The sequence below is a fragment of the Camelus ferus genome, chromosome 13, assembly GCF_009834535.1.
Source record: "Camelus ferus isolate YT-003-E chromosome 13, BCGSAC_Cfer_1.0, whole genome shotgun sequence".
Lineage (NCBI taxonomy): Eukaryota > Metazoa > Chordata > Mammalia > Artiodactyla > Camelidae > Camelus > Camelus ferus.
Window position 1 is genome coordinate 39,340,502 of NC_045708.1, and position 20,294 is coordinate 39,360,795.

At 49.4% G+C, this 20,294-nt stretch overlaps 1 protein-coding gene across 7 annotated transcripts in view; it reads left to right on the forward strand.

Annotated features, from left to right (window-relative positions):
- The first annotated feature begins 4,838 nt into the window (after window positions 1-4,838).
- ACOT11 (acyl-CoA thioesterase 11) overlaps window positions 4,839-20,294 on the forward strand; it is a 59,726-nt gene continuing 44,270 nt past the window's right edge. Inside the window, exon 1 of one of the 7 annotated variants that reach the window (XM_032494343.1) lies at window positions 4,839-5,280. In XM_032494343.1, the coding sequence (XP_032350234.1) occupies window positions 4,951-5,280 (330 nt within the window). In that variant the 5' untranslated portion in view covers window positions 4,839-4,950. Of the gene's footprint in view, window positions 5,281-5,305; window positions 5,433-10,272; window positions 10,567-13,860; window positions 14,200-20,294 lie in introns of those variants that run through there. The other 6 variants (XM_032494344.1, XM_032494345.1, XM_032494349.1 and 3 more) reach the window with 6 other exon arrangements.

Here is a 20,294-nt window from a genome sequence, read left to right on the forward strand (position 1 = left end):
ACAAAACCAAATATTGGTGAGGATGTGGAGAAACAGGAACTCTCATCCATTGCTGGTGGGAATGCAAATGGTACAGCCACTGTGGAAGACAGTTTGGTTTCTTACAAAACTAAACGTACTCTTACTGTATGATGCAGCAGTCATGCTCCTTGGTATTTACTTAAAGGAGTTGAAAACTTATGTTCATACAAAAACCTGCACATGGATGTTTAAGCAGCTTTATTCATAATTGCCAAAACTTGGAAGCAACCAAGATGCCCTTCAGTAGGTGAATGCATAAATAAACTGGTACATTCAGGCAATGGGATGTTATTTAGCACTAAAAAGAAATGAGCTATCAAGCCATGGAAAGACATGGAGGAGACTTTAAATGCATAGCACTAAGTGAAAGAAGCCAATCTGAAAAAGCTACATACTGTATGATTCCAACAATGTGACATTTTAGAAAAGGCAAAACTATGGAGAAAATCGAAAAACAGTGGTTTCTGGCATCTGGTGGGTAGGGAGATGACTAGGCAGAGCACAGGGGATTTTTAGGGCAGTGAAAAATACTCTGTATGATATTATAATGATGGATATATGTCATTATTCTTTTGTATAGAATGTACAATACCAAGAGTGACCCCTAATGTAAACTATGGAATTTAGTTAGCAATAATGTATCAGTATTATCTCATTAACTTGCCCTGCTAATGCAAGTTGTTAATAAAGGGGAAAAAATTGAGGGAGGTACAGTCGGAGGCAGCACATGGAAATTTTTGCTCCATTTTTTGTAAACCTGATACTGCTCAAAAACTAGTCTATTAATTGAAAAATAAATGGATGAACAAGTGAAGAATAAATGAATAATAAATAAGTATAAAAGATAGCCCTGGTGTCTTCAGCCAAGTATTACCATTAATCCAGTTGTGCGCATCTGAGAGTTAATAAAAACAAACAGGTTAATCAACGACAAACAGGTTCCTGGACTAGAACCCAGACAAATCCAACGTGATGAAATGAAAGTAAAGTCCTACGGCTTGTGCCCAGCTATCAACTGCATAAACAGAATGCAGAGATTAACAGGGATTCAGATAAGGATAGTTCTAGGACTTTCTGTTGGCTGCAAGCTCAAAGGGAAACAACAGTGGCATGCCATTTTTTAAAGACAACAAAAACATACCTTAGGCTGTTTTAATAGTATTATTACTAACTCTGGGTTTGAGATGGTGGACTGCCCATTTTTATCCATTTAAAAAATGCTCTCATTAACAAGAGTCTATAAAAATGACAGTAAAGGAAATAAAAAGGTGCAAACCCACAACAGTGAAGAAGCTAGAATATATGAATATTTTCATAATCAGCAAATATGAAATTTTAGCAATAACCAATATAAAAGGCAATGGACAATATTAGTCTTCCTCAGTATCCTTGGGGGATTGGTTCCTGGATCCCCGCAGATACCAAAATCTGCAGATGCTCAAGTCTCTTATGTTAAATGGCATAGTGTTTGCATATAACCTAGGCACATCCTCCTGTATACCGTAAATCATCTCTAGGTTACTTAGAATACCTAAAACAATATAAATGCTATGTAAATAGTCGGCAGCACGCAGCAACTTCAGGTTTCGCTTTTTGGAAACTTCTGGAATTTCTTCTTTTCCTAATATTTTTAATCTGTGGTTGATTGAATCTGCGGAGGCAGAATTTGCAGACATGGAGCCACTGACTGTATTGAGACATGTAAAGAACTCTTTTAATAAAAAAAATTTTTAATTGTGGTAAAATGTATAACAAAATTTACCAACGTCACCATTTTAAATGTACAGTTTGGTAGTGTTAATATTCACATTGTTGTGCAACGAATCTCCAGAACTGTTTCTTCTTATAAAACAGAAACACTATACCCATTACAACAGCTCCTGATTTCCCCTCTCCCAGCCCTTGGCAATCACTACTCTACTTTCTGTTCCTATGGATTTGACTACTCTAGACGCCTCATATAGTGGAATCATACAGTGTTCGTCTTTTTGTGACTGATTTATTTCACTTAGCATAATGTCTTCAAAGTTCAGCCATGGTGTAGCATGTATCCCAATTACTTCCCTTTTTAAGGCCGATTAATATTCCATTTTATGTATATAGCACATTTTGTTTGTCTATTCATCAGTTGATGGACATTTGGGTTGCTTCCACATTTTGTCAGTTGTAAATAATCCTGCTGTGAACATGGGTGTACAAATATCTCTTGGAGAGCCTGTTTTCATTTCTTTTGGATATACAAAGAGCTCTTATAATTCAATAATAAGGCAAACAATCCAAAAAAAAAAAAAGAAAAAAGACAAACAATCCAGTTTTTTAAAAACAAGGAAAGATTTGAATAGACATTTTACCAAAGAAGATACACAGATCATGGCAAATAAGGATACAAAAAGATGCTTAATGACAACAATGAACAGGAAAATATAAATCGAGCCCACAATGATATACCACTATGAATCCACTGAAATGACTGAGATTAAGCTGACTGACCAAATCAATGCTGGTGAAGATGTGGAGGAACTGGAATTCTCATGCCCTACTCATGGGAATGGGAAATGATACTACCATTTTGGAAACATTCTGACAGTTTTAAAAATGCTAAACCTACATCTATCATGTAACCTGGCCATTCTGCTCCTAGTATTTACCTAAGAGAAATGAAGGTATATTTGAACACGCGTATATTTGAACATGAATATTCATACCAGCTTTTTGAAATTCCTTTTTGTGTTTTCTTTATTTTATTGTTATTTATTTATTGTAAACTTATTTTTGTTGTTGCTGTTGTTAACTTTTTTTTTTTTTGGTCAAGGGAGGTAATTAGGTTTGTTTATTTATTTTTAGAGGAGATACTGGGGATTGAACCCAGGACCCCGTGGATGCCAAGCATACGCTCTACCACTTGAACTACATCTTACCCTCCTTGTTTCTACCAGCTTTATTTGTATAACAGCCAGGACCTAGAGACACCTCAAGATCCATCGATAAGTAAATGAATAATCAAATTGTGGTACATCCATAAGATGACATTCTACTCCGCAATAAAAAGGAACAAATTACTGATGCGTGCAACGGTATATATGAACTGGAAAATATTTATGCTGAATGAATGAAGCCAGACAAGAAAAAGTACATACTGTATGATTCCATTCATGCGAACTAATCTAGAATGACAGAGGTGGATTACTGTGTGCCAGGGGATGTGGGGGAAGGGGCAGCGGCAGCGTGAGACAGAGGGAGAGATTATAAAGGGCCAGCAGGAAACTTGGGGAATGATGACTAGGTTCATTACCTTGATTGTGGTGATGTTTTCATGAATGTGTATATGTATTATATGCATGACCAAACTCATCATGTTGTATACTTTAAATATGTGCACTTTATTGTACATAATGATATCTCAATAAAGCTACAAAAGCAAACAAAAAGAAATTTGTTAAATAAATTTGAGTAGATCCATAAGGAGAGAAATGCTATGCAGTAGTAAAAATTATGGGAAAAGTAATTGTTAAGAGGGGTGAAAAGCAGATTACAACACACTATATCCAATATGGTCTTTTTTTTTTTTTTTAAGATAACCTGAATGTCTCCAGGATTCACTGATTACAAATAGTGTCACATTAAAATTAAGCCATGGTTTATGCCAGCCCAGAGCCATCCTGCCTGTGTGGGAATTCCTCTTCCCTGCGAAGTCTACCTGTCCCACATATTTCTGGGTGTTCCCAAATGTGTCTCACTGCACTCGGAAAGCAGTGTCAGATATCATTTTCTGTTGCTGACACCTGGGGCCTCTGCTGAGCTGAGGCTCCTGAGTTACTGCTGCTAGCTGAGCCAGAGACAGTCCCGTGTTATTGCCCTGGCTGCTGCCAAAGCCCCGTGCGTGAGAGGCCCAGCATTCCCGCCCTGATTCTCACACTTGGGGTGCTCTGAGAGCAGAGTGCCGAGGGAGGCCCCCCATCTTGTTACCCAGCCAGAGGTCTCCACAGGAGGGCTGCTTGGGCTCCACGTGTGGTGAACTCGCATGGTAACTGTCTGTTCAGAGGGTCTGGGGCAGGGTGAGTTCAACTAGCAGCCTCTGGGAGGTGTCTGGAATGACTGACCCATCCCACACGCTGGTCTTCGTGTGGAACGTACTCTTACTGCCAAATTCCTCTTCCCGTGATAGTTGTTTTTCAGGGACCACCAGCATGCTCTGTCAGGCCCCTTCCAAGTCTGCCAGATGAGCCTGTATTCCAAACATGAACACTGATGGAGATTCTTTTAGGCGGCTCCTTCATGTCTCTGATCATATCATATGTCATATATTACATATCACGCTGTGTCATATGACAGAACATGTATGCTTACACGTGGTTGGGGGGACAGTGCCTCTCTCTCAGGTCAGCATGTTTACATCTTTCAGCTCTAGTCTGGCTGGAAGCACATGCCAAAAATATGAACAGTGCTTCTCTCTGGGTGAAGAGACACTTGGTGTTTATTTTCTTTGTTCTCTTCTGAATGACAATTCATTTTAATTTTTTCTATCAGTACCGTTTTGTCCATTTAAAATTTTTTGTCCATTTTTTGGTTTATTTTAATTTTTAAATTTAATTTTATTTTAAAGCAATCATTTAAATTTAATCATTTAATTTTCAATTTAATTTAGTTTTTTGTTCATTTTAATTTTGGGGGGTCCATTTTAATTGTTTTTCTATCAGGTACCAGTAAGCGTAAGGACCGCCTGTCCTGCTTAGAACCTCGTCCCAAAACCCATCTCCTTGTTTAGCACATAGTAGGCGCTCAATAAGGTATTACTTTTTAAGACTGTGAGGGGCTGGTTTAGCAATAACGGGGAGGTGTCTTTTGCACTCTGGCTGCTGTCCGGCTCCACCTCAACCCCGCCAGGCCGGGACACCAGCGTTTTCGCCTCTGCAGAGCGCCCCGGGATTGATGGGATTGACGCCTCAGGAGGCGGAGTGCCTGGCGCCAGTCCAGGTGCTCTGGCCTTTGGTGATCTGCCCGCTCTGCAGCCCCGGAGGCGCCCAGGGCCGCCCCACCCGCGCCGGGAGGGGAGGGGAGGGAACTGGCCCGGGCTGCTCCTCCCTGCGCCTCCGCCCGCTTCCTGCACCTTCCTCTGGCCTCCTACAGCCTCCCCCCGCCAGGCTCTGCTCTGGATGCCCGCTGCTGAGCCTCTCCCCACGGACCGCTTCCCCAGTGTCCCCAGAAGGCTCCCGGGCCTTGGCCCGCAGGCTGTTGGATCTAGAGTGTCCCACCACTTGGGTAAGACCTCTGCCGCCCGCAGCCCCTCCCCCACCTCCCTGTCTCAGAAGAGCCACGTTCCCTAGGATCCTCCAGCGGCTGGCTCCTCCTCCCCCAGCAGCCTCCAGAAGCAGAGCTGCCTCTACCCCAGGACCACGCTTCAGATAAGCCAGGTGGTGCTTTCTCTGCTAGGCTGGGGCATAAAGCATCCTGAGACTTGAGCTGGGGTAGGCAGGCCTCTCACTAGAATCAAGGAGGCTGGCCCTGGGCAGCGCCTAGGGGCACAAGACTTTGAGTCCAGAGGATGCAGCCAATACTGACTCACCTGGGCCTGGGGTAGGGTGGGTGAGCAACTCCCTGGCAAGGGCCCAATCCTGGAAGTCAGGCTGGGTCCAGAGCCCCAGCAGCTGGGCCAAGGAAGGGGGTCCAGCTGCTACGCAAGGAGACAGTGGGAAAGGTGGACCCAGAGCATGTTTGAGCTGCTTGGAATTCAGGGCTGGCTGGACAGGCTGCTCATGTGTCCTGAATCGGGCCTTCATGACTTGTAGGCATTCCCTCCTCTCCATCACCACCACATTGTGTCTTCTCCCCTCTGGACCACTGAATGGGCTCCTCACTGCTCAGCTTGCCCAGCTTCTCCATAATGCGCTGTGGTTCTAAGGGGGGGCCTGGCCTTGGAGCAATGATGAAGTCACGTCCACTTCCTCTCCTGCTGGTATCACTACCCTCTTCCTTTGTTCTTCTCTCCTGCCCTGTCCCCGTTTATCCCACAACTTCCTTTATTGTGCCATACCAAGCCCAGGGGACCCCCAGAAGGAACTGGGAGTCTTAGCTTGGAGAACAGGAGACCACGATGACATTCTTTCATTACTTCATTCACTCGTGCGTTCCCTTGTTCTTTTCCATTCAGTTACTCACTCCCTCGTTCTCTAGACGCTTACTGAGCATCTACTATGTTCAAGAACTTGAGTATTTGGTGGGAGGGAGGCAGGATACTCTGATGAATCAGTACTTTCCTTTCTGCCAGCTTGTTCAAGTCAAGAAGGAGAAATGAGCACAAATCAAAAGAGACAAAGGGCTGTGAAGTGTGGCTCTGTGTTTATGTGTGGGAAGTGAGGGTACAGAGGAGGAGGATGTCATTTCCACTTATGAGGGGCCCAGAAGACTTCCTGGAGGTGGTGCCATTTGAGCCCGGCTTCAATGGGAGGGCTTAGATGTTGAGTTATTAGAGGGCATCAGGGTGGATGGAACACTAGGAACAAAGGAAAGCTCAAATGTGTAAGGGAACAGTGGGATGCTCTGTTCATGGCTTGAGAGGATTAAAAGAAATACATCTGGACAAGGAGACCAGGGCCAGCAGAGGACAGGCCATGTGCTCCCACATCTCTGCCAGCTGTCACAGGACAGGGGAGCAGCCTTACTCTGGGTGACTCAGAACCTTGGTCATGAGGTAATGGAAATATCCTTGTGGATATGAGAGCTCTTTAATTTTATAGGCAGTCTTAGATGGAGTGAGATTTTCAGTCTTGGAGGTGTGTGCGTGGAGGCTGGGATACTAGGCATGTGTGTGGAGTGGGGAGAGCTGTGGGTTCTGGCCCCGGGAGGGTTTCCTCTAGGACAGGGAGGAAAGTAGGAGTTTGAGTGCATGATGTCAGAGGTTGCCTCTCGCCTAGAGTCTGTTGTCCTACCTGGGAAGGCTAAAAGGTCCAGCAGAGGGAATTCCTGGGAGTTTGGCTATTTATTCACTCATTCATTCCCTCTTTGCCCCTCCACCCATTCATTCTTTCATTCGTTCATTCATTCATTCATTCATTCGCTCATCACTTGGTCACTAAACCCTTGCTCTGGGCAGATCCCGTGCTGAGGACTCAGTAATACAGATGAGGTCCCTGCCTATGTGAGTTTCCAGTCTGATGGGGGAGCAGACCCATACCTGACAGTGACAGCCCAGTATCACTGTGGAATAGGAGTGGAGGTTGTTTCATTGTGTTTTGTTGCTGACTTCGGTGGTAGAGCTGGGACATGGACCTGAAAAATTAATAGAGCTATTTGTCCTCCAGCCAGGAAGGCCCCATTGGTGGGTCCAGATGAAAGATGTAATGTGGAAAAAGAAGTGTTTGTGGGAGAAAGTACTCTGGGTTCATGGGGCTTAAATGAGGCAAGTTTCCTCCATGGACCGTTCGAAGCCATCACAAGCTCATCCCTCGCCAGGAAGAAGTCCACTGGATTTGGGAACCTCTAGAGAATTCCTTGGTCAATATAAGCTGTAAGCAGGTTGTGTAGAGTGGTGGTTGAACTTGTGGGCTCCGGACCTGTATCAGGGTACAAGTCCTGCTGCTAACGTATCAACTGTGTGACTTTGGACAAATGATGCTTTGCCTCTGTTCTTTCCTCTGCAGGGGAATAATCATCATAGTACTTTCTTCTTAGGGTGAGGCCCAGAGATGGCAACAAACCAGAAGTGCTTGCACAGGGCTGGGCATGTGAGGAGGGCTATAATGAAGGGCTAAAATGACAATGATGATGACGACGGTGATTATAATGATGATAGTATTTACCATCAAGTGCTGCCTTTAAAAGCTCTGGGCCTCATTCTGTCCAGTTCAAAATCGGAGGACTGACTAGATCACTGGTTCTCAAAGTGTGGTCCCTGGACCAGCGGCAACAGCATCACTTGGGATCTTGTTAGACATGCAAATTCGTGGGCTCTACCACAGCTCTGCTGGAGATGGAGCCGGAAATCTATATTTTCATAAGCACCCTGGGTGATTCTGATGCAGGGTGAAGTATGAGAACTGTTGATCTAGCTATTACTTAAAACCTTACTCGCCTTTCCAGGACTATGATTTATCAGTTGTTTCATGCCTTCTGCATTTAGGGCCCTGGTCTGGGGGCTGCTGGGAGAGGCACAGAGATGAGTAAGATGTGGTCTCAGCTGTAAGGGGGCTCCCAGGTGAGTTGAAAAGGGGAGACAGACACTATTCATTGGAGTAACAGACTGAACAGAGCTGCTAAAGAGATGCAAGAGTCTGTTATGTAATAAGTAGCATAGGGCAGGGAGACCTTTGTGGGCTGGAGGGGTCTCTGCAGAAAAACCTGGTTCCTGTTAGTATATTGATTCAGCCTTGCTGGAAGTCCTCTTATAAGTCTAACTGAAGTCTTTCATGTTTTATGCCTTGTTGTGGGGGCAGGCAGAATGGACAGGGCTCTAGACTTGAGGTCGGGGTGGTCATTCTAGACAGCTTCCTCGATATATGATTTTGGTTGGCTCACTTTTCATCCCTGGGCCTCAATGTGTCCATTGATAGGATAGGGGGGACTGAACTGAGTCCAGAGAGTCTGAGTCCAGACATCTCTGGAGAGAGGGAATGGTTGGGGACCAGAAGCTCTCTGTGTTTCCATCTGTCATCTGCATTGTGAGGACCCTGAAATTGTCCTGACTGCCTGCCTTACCCAGTGCGATTGGGGATTCAGTGAGATAAGCTGTTCCCTCTCTGGGCTGGTTTCCTTGCCCATCCAGAAAAGTCTCATGACACCTGTCCTCTTCACCTCACATGACTTTTATCATGTCAAGCATGTTCTTCAACCTCAGAGGCTCCTGATGTCTAAAAACCCAGTTGCCCAGCATTCAAGGTACTCCACGATATTCCTAGCTTTCTCCTGCAAGAAGAGGATCTGTGCACTTCCTAGGACTGCATCCTGTTTTGTTCCCATTAGGCCTCCTACCTCACCTCTCTTCTTAGCCTATCCAAACTCGTTCAGTCTTCAGTCCAGCTCTAACACTACCTCCTCCAGGAAGCCTCCCAGATTGCCCCAACCCTCAATGCCATCCTTGGACCATCTTGCCATCTTTAAGTTGTGACTTTAATTTTTTATTTGTAGACAATGAACTGCCAACAGACCATAAACTCCTCGAAATGAAGGCCTAAGCTTATAGTGATGAATGTGAGTCCTTGACACCTAGAACAGGGAGGCCCAGAGAAAGGAGGGAACTTACCCAAAGTCACACAGCACATTAGTGAAAGAATCAGGCCCAGAACTCAGGTGTCTTAGGCCCAGGGAGAGATGTTATTAGCGATGTGATGAGTGAACTAGAGGTAGTGTGGGGCAGAGGAAAGGTCAGAGCCTCAGAACTGGGCTGACCTCTGTTCCAGCACAACTCTGCACTCAATAGCTGTGCCACCTGGGGCACCTCACCTACCCTCCCCAAGCATCCGTCAGGTGAGTTGGAATGAGGAGATGGTGAGGCCTGGCACACAGTAGGTGCTGGGTTATTGTGAGGAGCTCATTATTGTTCCCGACCACTTGTCCTTCCCGCCTCCTCTGCCTGGATTCTGCTCCCCCTCCCACTTCTTCCCTTAACCACCAAGCACTTGATTTTATTGCCCTGTCATGAGAAGTCCAATGTGAGTGTCAAGGCCACTTCACGAAGCCTCTTGCAGAAGTGAGAGGGAGAAGGGGAAATCCTGGTGGTCGTTTAGTCAGTGGTGGCTACAGAGGGGCTGGGGTAAGTGCCCAGGAGGCTGAACTCTGTGGAGTCAATGGGTGGAATTTGACAGGTGCAACTTTTAGAAAAGTCACACTGCCTATTTTAAGGAAGCTGAGGGGGTGTGCCCTGGCCCTGGCCAGTAGCTGCTGGATTCCGGCAGCCTGGAGAGGTGGGGCGCGTGGCAGGCGGGCAGCACTCCCAAGGGTGAAGAGTCCTAGCAGGTGGGTCTGGTATCTCTCTGGAGGCTGCTGGCAGCTCCCTGGCCTCCTGCCACTTTCTGGCCTGAACCCTTACGGACAGATGGAACCCTGGTGCCTGTTTTGCCCGTCTCACTGGCTGAGGCTGGGGATCTGGAGCCTCCTGGCCCCGGGAGCGAGCCCAGAGCCAGAAATCCCATGAGGATGATGTCAGGGGCTGGAAGTGGAGGTGGCCAAGTTTGGCTGTGGCTGGAGGCGAAGCGAGTGTCGAGCTAGTGCCCAGTGGGCGGGCGCAGGGCCCTCTGACGTGGCGGTGGCCCAGCTGAAAGCCTCCCTCCTTCCTCTGCACCCGGTGGGCTGGCGGGCACCGGAGGTTCTGTGCGGGGCTCTAGTGGGAGGGGGCCGCGGGCAGTCTGAGGGAAGGCCGGACTTGGTGATAACGGCTGGGCTCAGGAGGGGGCGGGGGCTGGGGAGGAGGAGCAGGAGGAGAGGCCGACCGGCTTCATTTGGAGCCAGAGCCGGGTCGTCGCTCAGGTGACCAGTGTCTCTTCAAGGAGTGTGCGACCAGCTAGCGGGGGCTCGGCAGCAATGATCCAGAATGTCGGAAATCACCTGCGAAGGGTATGGAGGGTGGGCTGGGGACGGGTGGAGGCAAAGGGGAGGGGAGGGGACTGGAGGCTGGGGATCCCGAAAGAGAATCGAAGTTTCCATTTTAAGTCAGAAGTTCTGCATCTTCTGTCTCATTTTCCAAGGGCTATTTTGTAGCTCTCTATGCAAGGAGAAATTGCAGAACTCCTGGGCTGGTTTATTATAAACAACAAGCCCCAAACAAGCCCCAGGGGCCGCTCGCTCTCCTGGAGGGCTGGCTGTGTGGAGTGGAATTGTCTGGAATTCTATTCTAGGGGTGTGTGTCTCTCTCTATGGAGTTCTGTGCCGGTTTCCACCGGACGGCACAGCTCTGGGACTCTATGGTGTTTAACTCTCAGATTTTGGTGCTCAAAGGCCACAGAGCTGCCAGATGTCACAGGCTAGGGGTGTATGTGCAAATGAGAGAGTGTGACAAGGTGAAGCCAGGGTTCTCGGGGACAGTAACCTCTTTGGGAGAACACATGCAGGACTAAGTGACCTTGCAGAGAACGTTTCCCTGGAACCTTTTAACTGGGACTTTGGAGCTGCGATTAGATGCTGAGGTACCACATAGACTCAGTGCTCAGTGGTTCCTGGTGGGGACCTTTGATCTTATGAATGGAGAGGGTTCAGGACAGACTGGTAGACGTGCTGATGTAGAGTGAGTGTCCTCTAAAGACATGTTTGGGAAAAGCCTTTTAAAAGGGGTAGAGGCAAATAAAGACATCTCTTTTCCACCCTCCCTCCATCTGCATGACCACCACTCAGCCCAGACCTCATCATCCTTCCCTGGCCCGGAGCACCTTCCCCTCCCCGCTTCCTCATCCCATGTCCACCCTGCTCCCACCAACCCTCTGCTGGAGGGATGCTTCTAAGAGGACAAATGGGATTGTTCCTCACCTGCTCAGATGGCGGCCTTCAGGCTTGGTGCCAGGGTGCTCAGTCCCTGCACACGGAGCTCAGCAACCCGGGGAAACACATCATCACAGTTCCTCTCCTCTGTATGGCCACTGCCCTGAAGGTCCCTACAGCCTTCCCATCCACCCCTCACAATAGGGAGGGAGCTGCTGACAAGGCACAGAGAAATGAGAGGATATGCCTGGGCTTGTACCACTGGCGAGAGACTCAGAACCCCTACCTGCTAGGTTGGGATCCCTTTTCCAGCCCGTGTCTTGGCAACTCAGAAAGTGGCCTCGCTCTCACACCTGAACTCACCCCATCCCAGCCTCCCCAGCCTTCACACACTGCACTGCAGATTCAGCACCGACCACCTTCCTCCACCTCATGCGCACCAGGGTCTAAGGGAGGCCACATCACTGCCTTTCACCTGTGCCTGGTCTAGGTGGGACCACGCTGGCATCCTGGTGTGTCTGGATGGCTGCTCACCCACTCTGCTGGGCAGTGGTCAGAGTATAGGAAACTGCCTTAGAGACACTAACTCACCACCCCTGTAGACCTCAGTTTCCTCATCTGTGAACTAGATCTGTTCCTGCAGATCTTGCTAGATTTTTGGCAAGATTAAAGACTTTGGAGGAATGTAGAACTTGGCACATAATTGACTACAGTAAATATTGTTTCTTTTTCTTCATCTCACCTGGACTTCAGTTTCCTCAGTGGGTAAATGACAGGGTCAGTTGGTGGGATGAGGTGGTAAAAGCTAGCTTCTTGTTGAGCACCTACCTAAGTGTGAGGCATATTTAAACTTCCCACTAGCTTTGCAAGGCTGCCGGTATTCATCTAGCTGTACAGCTAAGAAAACCAAGGCTCTGGCGTTGAGTCACTTTGTGCTAGTTAGAGAATTCGAAGTCTTATCTGACTGTAAGCTGCAGCTGGGCTGGGGCCCTGGTGTTGTGGCACTTCTCCTTGTCCTGGGCTGACCTGGCTGAACCGAGGAACTGACACCTCTGCCTTGTGCCTGCTCCGTCCTATGGCTCCAGGGACAGATGGTGCTGCCCACTAGGTCCTCTGCCAGCTCCCTGGCTGCAGGCCTGCATGCTCCTGCCATTCTCAGAAGCAGCCTACCTGTGGGCAGGAGGTGACATCAAGGCTGTGGGAAAGGACCAGAGCCCGGCGTTTTAGGGACATAGGGATGAGTCAGACTGGACCTGTCCTCAGGTGCCCCCAGGCTGATGGGGAGACAGAGAAAGGTACAAAACGACAAAGACTGCACAGTGTGGCCAGGCCGTGACAGAGGGAAGCCCAGAGGTCTTCCTCACAGTCTACAGAACAGGAGGAGGTGCTGGGTTGGCTCTGCCTTGAAAACTTTTCCAGGTTAGGAAGCATGGGCCAGGTGGAGGCATCTGTGTGTGAGATGTGGGAAAAAGCCCTTTCCACAAGGAACAGGGAGAGAATTTGGCAGTGACCCCTCAAGGAATCCCTCTCTGGCCCCCATGCCCATGTAATATGTATATCCTGCCTGGGGCTTCTTCAGTAGTAATAACCTGCTCTTAACAAGTCAGACATGAGTTAGGTAATGTCAGCAGACATGAAGTGTTAAGCATCTCTTTTGGAGAGGAAGCCTAGTGAGTGAGTAGAAAGGGTTTTGGTAGCGAGAAAAGCAAAATCCCGGCTGCACCATCCCGAGCAGCCTGCCCTCGGGTGAGTCCTTCCGAGCGCCTTGGCCTCAGTTCCCTTTTCTGTGCAAGAGGGATAGTTGCACCAAAACCTTGTGAGGGTTAAATGATATTATGAATACAAAGTCATTAAGTAATGTATATATAGGCCTGGAACATAGTGGGTGCTCAAAAAAGTATGGTGGGAAGGTGGGGGGTGGGGAGATGGTCAAGTGGGTACAAGCTTTCATTTATAAAATGAACAAGTTCTGGAGACCTAATGTCTAGCATGGTGACTATAGTTAATAATAACATCTTATGTACTGGAAATTTACTAAGATATGGCTCTCAAGCCTCACCACTCCCTCCAAAAAAAGGGTAACTGTAAGTTGATGGATGTGTTGGTGAGCTTGAGTGTGGTAAGCATTTCACAATGTATATATATATCAAAACACACAGGGGGTATAGCTCAGCGGAAGAGCGCATGCTTAGCATGCACAAGGTCCTGGGTTCAATCCCCAGTACCTCCACTGAAAAAACAAATAAACCTAGCTACCTACCCCAAAAGAACCATCACGTTTTGCAACCTAAATAATGCAACTTTTATTTGTCAACCATATCGCAATAGAACTGGGAATAAAATTATAGTGAGGCCCTGGGACTCTAGAGAGACATGGGACCTGGCCCCTGGCCTCAAAGAGTTTCTCTATCTTCTCATATGCACACCCACTTTACAATCTAGAAAGCGCTTGTATGTACTTTATCTTGTTCAAAAGTCCAGGGAAGCTTCAGGCTGGTTGGTACCACCTCTGCTGTGGCCCCGAGAGGCCCATCATTCGGGACCGGATGCTCGCTGCTGGGTGGCGGTGCTGAGCCCCTGCCCCTCCACTCCTTGGCCTCATCCTACTTGTGACCTCTAGAACAGGCTGTGCTCCACCCTGTGGGTGTGGCCTGGCCAGGTGTGGCTCTGCTCTCAGGCATGGAATCTGGTCAGAGCCCAGGAAGGGGAGTGGCCCTCCAGTCTTCCTAAAGCAGCCTCAGGTTTCCGGCACACTCCAGGGCTGAGCTGAACCAGGTGGGTCTCAATTTCCATTTGATCCCTTAGGGAGGGTGTGGGGAGACCCAGCTCCTCTCCTTCTCCGAGGATGCTGCCCCCAACCCCCCAGCTGTGTGAGGGGTGGTGGTCTGGAGTCGGATGGCTCTGGTGGGTTTGGGCTAGTGGCTAGAGGCTACCCTTTTAGGCTTAGTTTCCTCACCTGTAAGATATGGACACGGGGGTAATAATGGTCCCCATCACTTGAGCCTGCTTTGTACCAAGCAGGTTAGTGCCATGATGGCACTTATGCAGAGACTGAATGGCCTGCCTACAGGCTTTGAGAGCAGTGGGGCACGTGGGACAGGCAGCCTGGAGAGAGGAAGGGGCCCAGAGATTAAAGGACTTTGGGGCAAGGGAAGGGGTAAGCACAGCACTGCTTCGTCCACCCCAACCCTGAGGGCCTCCTGGGACTGAGTTTACCTGGTTCCCACCTGCCTGCCCTTGCTTTTGAAAATAAAAGTAGAATTTCCAGGCAGCCAGACTAAGAGAAGGTATGTCTCATCCCTGCTCAAACTGGTTCTCAGCCAGGCAAACAGGAGAGACTGGGAAGGACTTCCGAGCCTGCTAAGCCCTCTGGAGAGGCCATGGTGGCAGGGGATGATGACGGGGCGGGGGAGGGGGGAAGGAGTGTTGCGATCCCCACTGCCCAGGTGGGATGGACTGGTCAGGGACCACTCCCCCTCCATCTCTTTCTCCATGCCATCTGGAAGGCAGGAGAGCCTGGAGGCAATCGATGGAGGGTCTCCCAAGTGCCAGGCTCTGTCTCAGAAGTCCTGTGGGCTGGGTGATCTGATCTCCAGGGCTGTGGTCCCCCATGCAGCACCCCTGCCAGGCTCTGGAGTCAGAAGAACCCATGACCGGTCTCTGCTCTGCCTTTTACTGGCCACCTGCCTTCGGGTGAATCTTTCCGTGTTCCCTAAGTTTCCTTGTCCTCCACTGTAAAATGAGGGCTTCTACTTCAGGGTGGACTTGAGAATTAAAGGACCTCCCAAGGACTAGGTCTGGCACACAGTAGGTGCACAGGAAATGGCAGCCATGGGTTTCTGAAAAGGGAATTTAGTGCTTCTGGGAGGGCAATTCTTGGGCAGCCCCTGTGCTATAGGCAGCCCTTAGGCTCGGGGAACGCCTCTCCTACTGGCGCTGTCCCATTAGCAGACAAATGAGCTCTAACATCTCCTCACCTCTGGGCAAACAAAACCCCTCCCTTGTCCTCCTGCCCCCTCCCAGATACTCCGTTGTTTCTTTGTTCCCTGTTTCCCCCAAGACTCTGAAAGAGTTTTCTGTGGTCCCTGCTTCCACTTCTTTCCTCCCATCCTTTCTCTGATCCCCTTGAATGAGCTCTTCTCTCTGCCTTTGCCGCCCTAGAGCTTCTCTGCCCCTGGCACCCCTCCTCCTGGAGATCCACCCTCTCCTGATGCTCCTCCCACCTTGCCCAAGGCGCCTTCCCAGGCTCCCTTGCAGGCTTCTCCTCCAACTGACCTCTTTAGCTGTCTTCCCTCTCTCCTTGGATGATGTCTGTTCTGTTACTATGACTGTGTGACAAACTATACCCAAACTTAGTGGCTTAAAACAGAAGCCATTTTATGAATATCTTGAGATTCTGTGGGTCAGGAATTCGAGCAGGGCTTGGCCAGGTGACTGTTCTGCTTTATGGGGTGTTGATGGAGGTTATTTGGCAGTGTTCAGCTGGCGGATGTGCTGGACTAGGGAGTCCACGATGGCTTCACTGGTATCTGGCCCCCTTGGTGGGAATAGCCCAAAAGTTGAGACTAGCTGGGACTATCATTCTGAGCAGCCATATGGGCCTTTTTCGTGTGAGGGTCTCAGAGTGGTCCGACTTCCCATCTGGCAGTGGGCTCTGCCGCAGCAAGGGCTCCCACAGAACTGGGTGGAGGCTGCTGGGCTTCTTGTGACCTGGTCTCGGAAATCACCAATCGATATGTCTCGAAGACGGACCCACATGCGTGAGGAGGAGATTAAACCCGACCTGGGGTCTAGGGAGGAGTAGCAAAGATTTGGCAGCCGTGTTTGACCAACCGCAGGTTGCAGAGACATGTGGAACTTAATTTCCTGTGTACTCTCATGTCCCCAGGTGCAGGCTCTTCTCCAGGGAGCTCCAAACTTGAACATTCATCTCCTTGACATCTCTTTAATTTTTTTATAAGACCTCAAAAATTCTTGATTTGACCTCTACTTATTTCTCCCCAGTCTCCCCAACCCAGTAACCATCACTACCATCTACCAGCCATTGGTCCAAAGCCTGGGTCCTCCTTTCTCTGTCTCACACATGGAATCCATCAGCAAGTCATGCTGAATCCACCTGCCGAATCCACCTGGGTCCATCATCTCTCTTGGGACTGCAGTAGCCCACTGAGTAGTCTCCCTGCTTCTTCTCTCTCATCCTGAAATCTGCACCCATATGACAGCAGAGTGATCCTAAAATGCAGGTCAGATCACTTCCCTCCCCACTCACAGCCTCCTGTTCTTCCCATCACACTTGGAGTAAAATCCAGACTCCACTGGGACCTAAGGCCTTGGGTGACCTGGGACCTGTCTGCTCCCTTCTCCTTGACACTACTCCGGCTACTCTGGCCACCCTGCTGTTCTTCTGGCAGCCAAGCTTGTCCCCACCCGTCCTTGAGATCTTTGAACCCTCTGCTATCCTGACTTGAACCCTGTGCTCTCAGAGCCTTGCCCAACCGCAGCTTGTCATTCATTCAGATCTTGGCCGTGAGCCTCCTTGATTACCCAACCTAAAGTAGCTCCTTCCTGTCCACCACCTTATCTCTATCTCATCCGCTGTATTTATTCTTACTGCACTTTTCACTCTAACACAATCTTGTTCCTTTATTGTCTGTTCATAAGAAGAAGGGTCTGTGTTTTATTCGATCCTGTATTCCCAGCACCTTGGAGGAAGAAATGGGAGTTTTAAAAAAGATTGATGTAGGGGTGGGGAGAGTATAGCTCAGTGGTAGAGCGCATGCCTAGCATGCATGAGGTCCTGGGTTCAGTCCCCAGCACCTCCATTAAATAAATAAATACGTAAATAAACCTAATTACCTACCCCCCCCAAACAAACGAAAAGATTAAAAAAGATTGTTGTGGATCCCCAACCAGGATTGGCTTCTTCCCAGCCTTCCACTCCTGTGTGGTCTTGGTTTTAATCCTTACCAGGACCCTACCCTCCTGGCCTCTGACCCAGCCAGCTCTCATATTTGCACCCAGAGTCCTATCACCCAGGCCAAACATAACCTGGGCCCCTTGCTGTCCCTCGTGCTGCCTGGTTGTCTGACCTGTGGCACTTCCTGTCCCCTCTGTCCCCTCCTCCCCCCATACAGGGCTGGGCTTCACACTGCCTGCCCTATCCCTGCTGGAGGCTGTCTCCTCTCTGCCAGCAAATCACTCCTGCCCTAAACACGTCCCTACCCCTCACTTCCAGAGAGGCCTTCAGCAGCCACAGGGCCCTGTTTGGATGCAGCAGGAGTTGTCACTGTTGAGCTTGTGGAGAGATGAAGCCATGAGACCATTTTTGTATAAACAACCATTAAGCTAGAGCCACCCCAGCACAAACATAGCTTAGAACAAAGTGACAACAACAGAAAAACTTAAATGCAGGCTGACTGCCTGACTCTTGTTCATTTTCATCTGCTTGGTTTTATGTTTCCATGTTACAACCTTGTGTGTGTCTTCATTCAACCCCTTGGCCAAATGCTGAACGAGCAGACAAATGTGGGACTCCGTGGGAGACGGCTCCCAGGTTCAGTTTAACTCTTGTGTACTGAGCACCCACGATGTTCTGGGTCTGTGCAAATGCAAAATATGTCTATTCCTGCCCCAGTGAGTTCTTCCCTTGTGCCTAGAATGCCCTGTTCCCCTGATACCTGAGCTGGTTTCTAGTGATTCTGCCTTCTGTTCCAAGAAGTCATTTCCTTTGTGAGGCGTCTTGAGCCTTTCAGGGGCCTGGGAGATGAGAAGTTGCTGAGTCTAGCTGGACTGTGGGTGGTCACCCATGGGAGGCCTGTCAAATTCAGCATCTTGATCCATGAAATGAAGCCCTGGAGGCAGGCAGAGTGCGTGTTCACCTGACATTGATGGTCACAGAGTGGGGCACAAAGGGCCGTCTGACCCCCACCCCTACTGGGAGCTTCCTGCAGCTCTCCTATCCCCCGGAAGCCTGGGTCCTCATCCTCAAGCTGGGCGTGGGATCTGCCAAGGCTGCCTGGCCAGTCATGGTAGGCACTTCTGACCCCCAGGGACCTGTGCAGGCCCTTCCTGGTTAGGACAATTTCCTGTGTCATTCAACAGTGCCTTGGCTTTTTTTGTTTTGAAGTACAGTTGATTTACAATGTTATGTTAGTTTCAGGTGTACAGCAAAGTGGTTCCGTTATGTACATAATAAATATATTCTTTTTCAGATTCTTTTCCATTATAGGTTATTACAAGGTACTGAGTGTAGTTCCCTGTGCTATATAGTAGGACCTTGTTGATCTATTTTATACATAGCAGTGTGTATCTGCTGATCCTAAACCCCTAATTCATCCCCCGCCCTTTCCCCTTTGGTAACCATAAATTTGTTTTCTATGTCTGAGTCTATTTCTGTTTTGTATGGAATCTAAAAAAAGTGATACAAATGCCTCGGCTTTTTAACATGGAGAGCTGAAACTTTTCAAGCACTTTCCACAGGTCAGGTCCTGGTCTAAGCACTTTGTGTTTAGTCTCATTGAATCCTCCCTATATTATTATTCCCATTTTACAGATACGGAACATGTGGCTCAGAGTGGCTTAAGTAAGTGGCTAAGGTTATCCAGGGAGACAGAGGTGGGGCCGGGATTCCAGTGCAGCCTGTGTCCGTCTTGCCAGCCCCTGTGCCTTCCGTTTTTTCCTTTTTCTCTTCCTGCCCTGCTCATCACCCCTTCAACAAGCTTTTCTTGTGGCTTCAGATTCCTCTGAGGCAATGTAGGGCACATGGTGGCGGGAGTGGGACTAGGGCAGGAATGGTCATGCCATCTTTCAGCCAGAGAGCTTGAGGCCAAGGAAGGCCCTGGAAGATGGTAACTGCTGGGCACCTGCTCAGCTCAGCAGCCCCCTCCAGAGAGCAGGCCAGGCCCAGCTCTGGGCCCCATCCTGTGACCTGGCAATTCGGGGCCTTAGAAGCAGCCCCTTGAGGGTTGGTGTCCCCTTGCTGGGCCTCCTTCTGAGGCCTGGTCCACTCCTTGTGCGGTGTAAGGAAATGTGTCCCGTGGATGAAGTGTCTCCTACCCCCACCACTCTGCTCTGTTTAGGAATGATTTCTTGAACACTGGGGGAAAGAAGTCAGTGTGTTGTGTGAGGGGAGGGGAGCTGGGTGAGAGAATGGGAGGCCTGGGTGGACAGGAGAACTGGTGACTGGCTGGGGCATGGCGGGGAGTGTGGGGAACCAGCAGGGGACTGAGCCTGTAGGTGCTGCCTGGGGGTTGAGGGGCCCACCTGCTGGGGAGGGCGGTCACCACCCCTCAGCTGGAGGGAACTGCAGGGGCTGGAGTAGCATCTGGGGCCTCCAAGGGGCCACAGGGCTCCGAGCTTCCCGGGGCAGGAAGTCCCAGCTGTGACCAGAATCCCAAAGGGCTGAGAGCAGCTCAGGCCTGAGGAATGTGTGCAGTGGGGGTGGTTGAGAGGGGGCCCCTTTCCTGCCTCTCTTACTTCTCTCTCTGGACGTGTGTGTGTGTGCGCGCGCGCGCGTCTCCCCTCTCCTCTACTTGGTCTGTTCCTACCAGCGTATATTCTTTGACCTCGTGTTTTTTCTATTCTCTCTCTCTTTTCTCCTCCCTCTCTCTCTGTAAAGCCTCTCTCCTCCCCGCTTCCCTCTTCTCATTTTTCCTCCCTTCCCCCTTGCCCTCCCGGAGGGGGCTTGTGTTGCCTGTAGCTGGTGTGCCCAGCTCCAAGGTAAACGGGCTTGCTTGCAGGGTGGCCAGACCTGGCCTGTCGCCTGGCTGCCCGTTGCTATGGTGACTCAGAGGTGGTGTCAGGCAGCAGCCTTGGCTGTCTGGCAGGGAGGGTATGAGGGACTCTGATGAGGAGAGAGGCTGGCTCTGTTC